Source organism: Epinephelus moara, chromosome 3 (genome assembly GCF_006386435.1).
Source record: "Epinephelus moara isolate mb chromosome 3, YSFRI_EMoa_1.0, whole genome shotgun sequence".
Classification (NCBI taxonomy): domain Eukaryota; kingdom Metazoa; phylum Chordata; class Actinopteri; order Perciformes; family Serranidae; genus Epinephelus; species Epinephelus moara.
Genome location: NC_065508.1, coordinates 109,068 through 111,005, shown reverse-complemented (window position 1 = coordinate 111,005; position 1,938 = coordinate 109,068). Strand labels below are relative to the sequence as shown.

The 1,938-nt window shown below is 46.2% G+C and overlaps 1 protein-coding gene across 1 annotated transcript in view; it reads right to left on the bottom strand.

Moving 5' to 3' along the window:
• The window catches only part of LOC126384018 (macrophage colony-stimulating factor 1 receptor 2-like), an 18,721-nt gene that overhangs the window by 8,373 nt on the left and 8,410 nt on the right, over positions 1-1,938 (bottom strand). Inside the window, exons 8-9 of the mRNA XM_050034833.1 lie at positions 1,260-1,429; positions 1,057-1,157 (exon numbers count right to left, since the gene is read on the bottom strand). Of these exons, the coding sequence (XP_049890790.1) occupies positions 1,057-1,157; positions 1,260-1,429 (271 nt within the window). The remainder of the gene's footprint in view (positions 1-1,056; positions 1,158-1,259; positions 1,430-1,938) is intronic.

Below are 1,938 nucleotides of genomic sequence, written 5' to 3'. Positions count from 1 at the left end.
ACACTGAGACACACTGAGAACACTGAGGACACAGAGACACACTGAGGACACTGAGACACACTGAGGACACAGAGACACACTGAGGACAATGAGACACACTGAGGACACAGAGACACACTGAGGACACAGAGACACACTGAGACACACTGAGACACACTGAGAACACTGAGGACACAGGGACACACTGAGACACACTGAGACACACTGAGGACACTGAGACACACTGAGACACAGAGACACACTGAGGACAATGAGACACACTGAGGACACAGAGACACACTGAGACACACTGAGAACACTGAGGACACAGAGACACACTGAGGACACAGAGACACACTGAGACACACTGAGGACACAGAGACACACTGAGGACACTGAGGCACACTGAGAACACTGAGGACACAGAGACACACTGAGAACACTGAGGACACAGAGACACACTGAGGACACAGAGACACATTGAGGACACTGAGACACACTGAGGACACAGAGACACACTGAGGACACTGAGACACACTGAGGACACAGAGACACACTGAGGACACTGAGACAGACTGAGGACACAGAGACACATTGAGACACACTGAGACACACTGAGGACACTGAGACACATTGAGGACACTGAGACACACTGAGGACACAGAGACACACTGAGACATACTGAGGACACTGAGACACACTGAGGACACAGAGACACACTGAGAACACTGAGACATACTGAGTACACAGAGACACACTGAGGACACTGAGACACAATGAGGACACAGAGACACACTGAGACACACTGAGGACACAGAGACACACTGAGACACACTGAGGACACAGAGACACACTGAGACATACTGAGGACACTGAGACCAACGTGATCTCACAGAAATAAGTAAAACGACCATGACCTCTTAACACCGCATTCCGTGGTGGCAGCACGTAATGGGATGAAATTGCGTGCCGGTACCACTGCAGGTCCTCTGCAGGAGGCTCCTCTGCAGGAGGCTCCTCTGCAGGAGGCTCCTCTGCAGGCAGTCTGTGACACAGGTAACAGTGAGACAAACGTACCTGTGTCCACTTGTAAAAGAGGACTGACGACAGCAGGAAGAGGAAGACGGCGGCGCTCAGAGCTCCGATCAGAGGCAACGTGAAGATGCGTTCAGGTTCTCCTGCAGGAAACACAAACATAAACATCAACAACAACAACAACATCGAGGCGACACCTTCAGTCATGACAGGTTTTATAGTCAGTCAGGTCTTCAGACACCTACGGAGGTAAAAGACATCACGGGAGTCTCCCATCTGATTGTAGGCCACACATTCCACAGTGACATCATCACCAGGTGACACAGGGACACTCAGGCGTGTCCTAACTTCCTCCTCTTCCTCCTGTGAGGTCACATCAGCTGAAGAAACCTGATTGGTGGAGTCCTCTCCACACCTGCAGAGAAGGTGGAGGACGAGATGTTTGTTAGTTTTTTATTCAGTTTCTTTGTCTTTGATTCTGTTCAAAATGTTGAATCATTTTTATTTTCCTCTGTTGTCAAATTATTTTCCTCTGTTGTTAAAATTATTTTCCTCTGTTGTTAAAATTATTTCCCTCTGTTGTGAAAATTATTTCGTCTGTTGTGAAAATTATTTCCTCTGTTGTCAAATTATTTCGTCTGTTGTGAAAATTATTTCCTCTGTTGTGAAAATTATTTCCCTCTGTTGTGAAAATTATTTCCTCTGTTGTCAAATTAAAACCTCTTCTGTGACAGAAAGACAAAACAGGAGAATTAAATGCGGACTGTTAAATATCAGGTCTCTATCGTCTAAAGCAGTGTTAGTAAACGAATTAATATCAGATAATCATATTGATTTACTCAGTCTCACTGAAACCTGGCTGTGTCAAGATGAATATGTCAGTCTCAATGAATCCACTCCTCCCAGTCATAATAATACCCACAT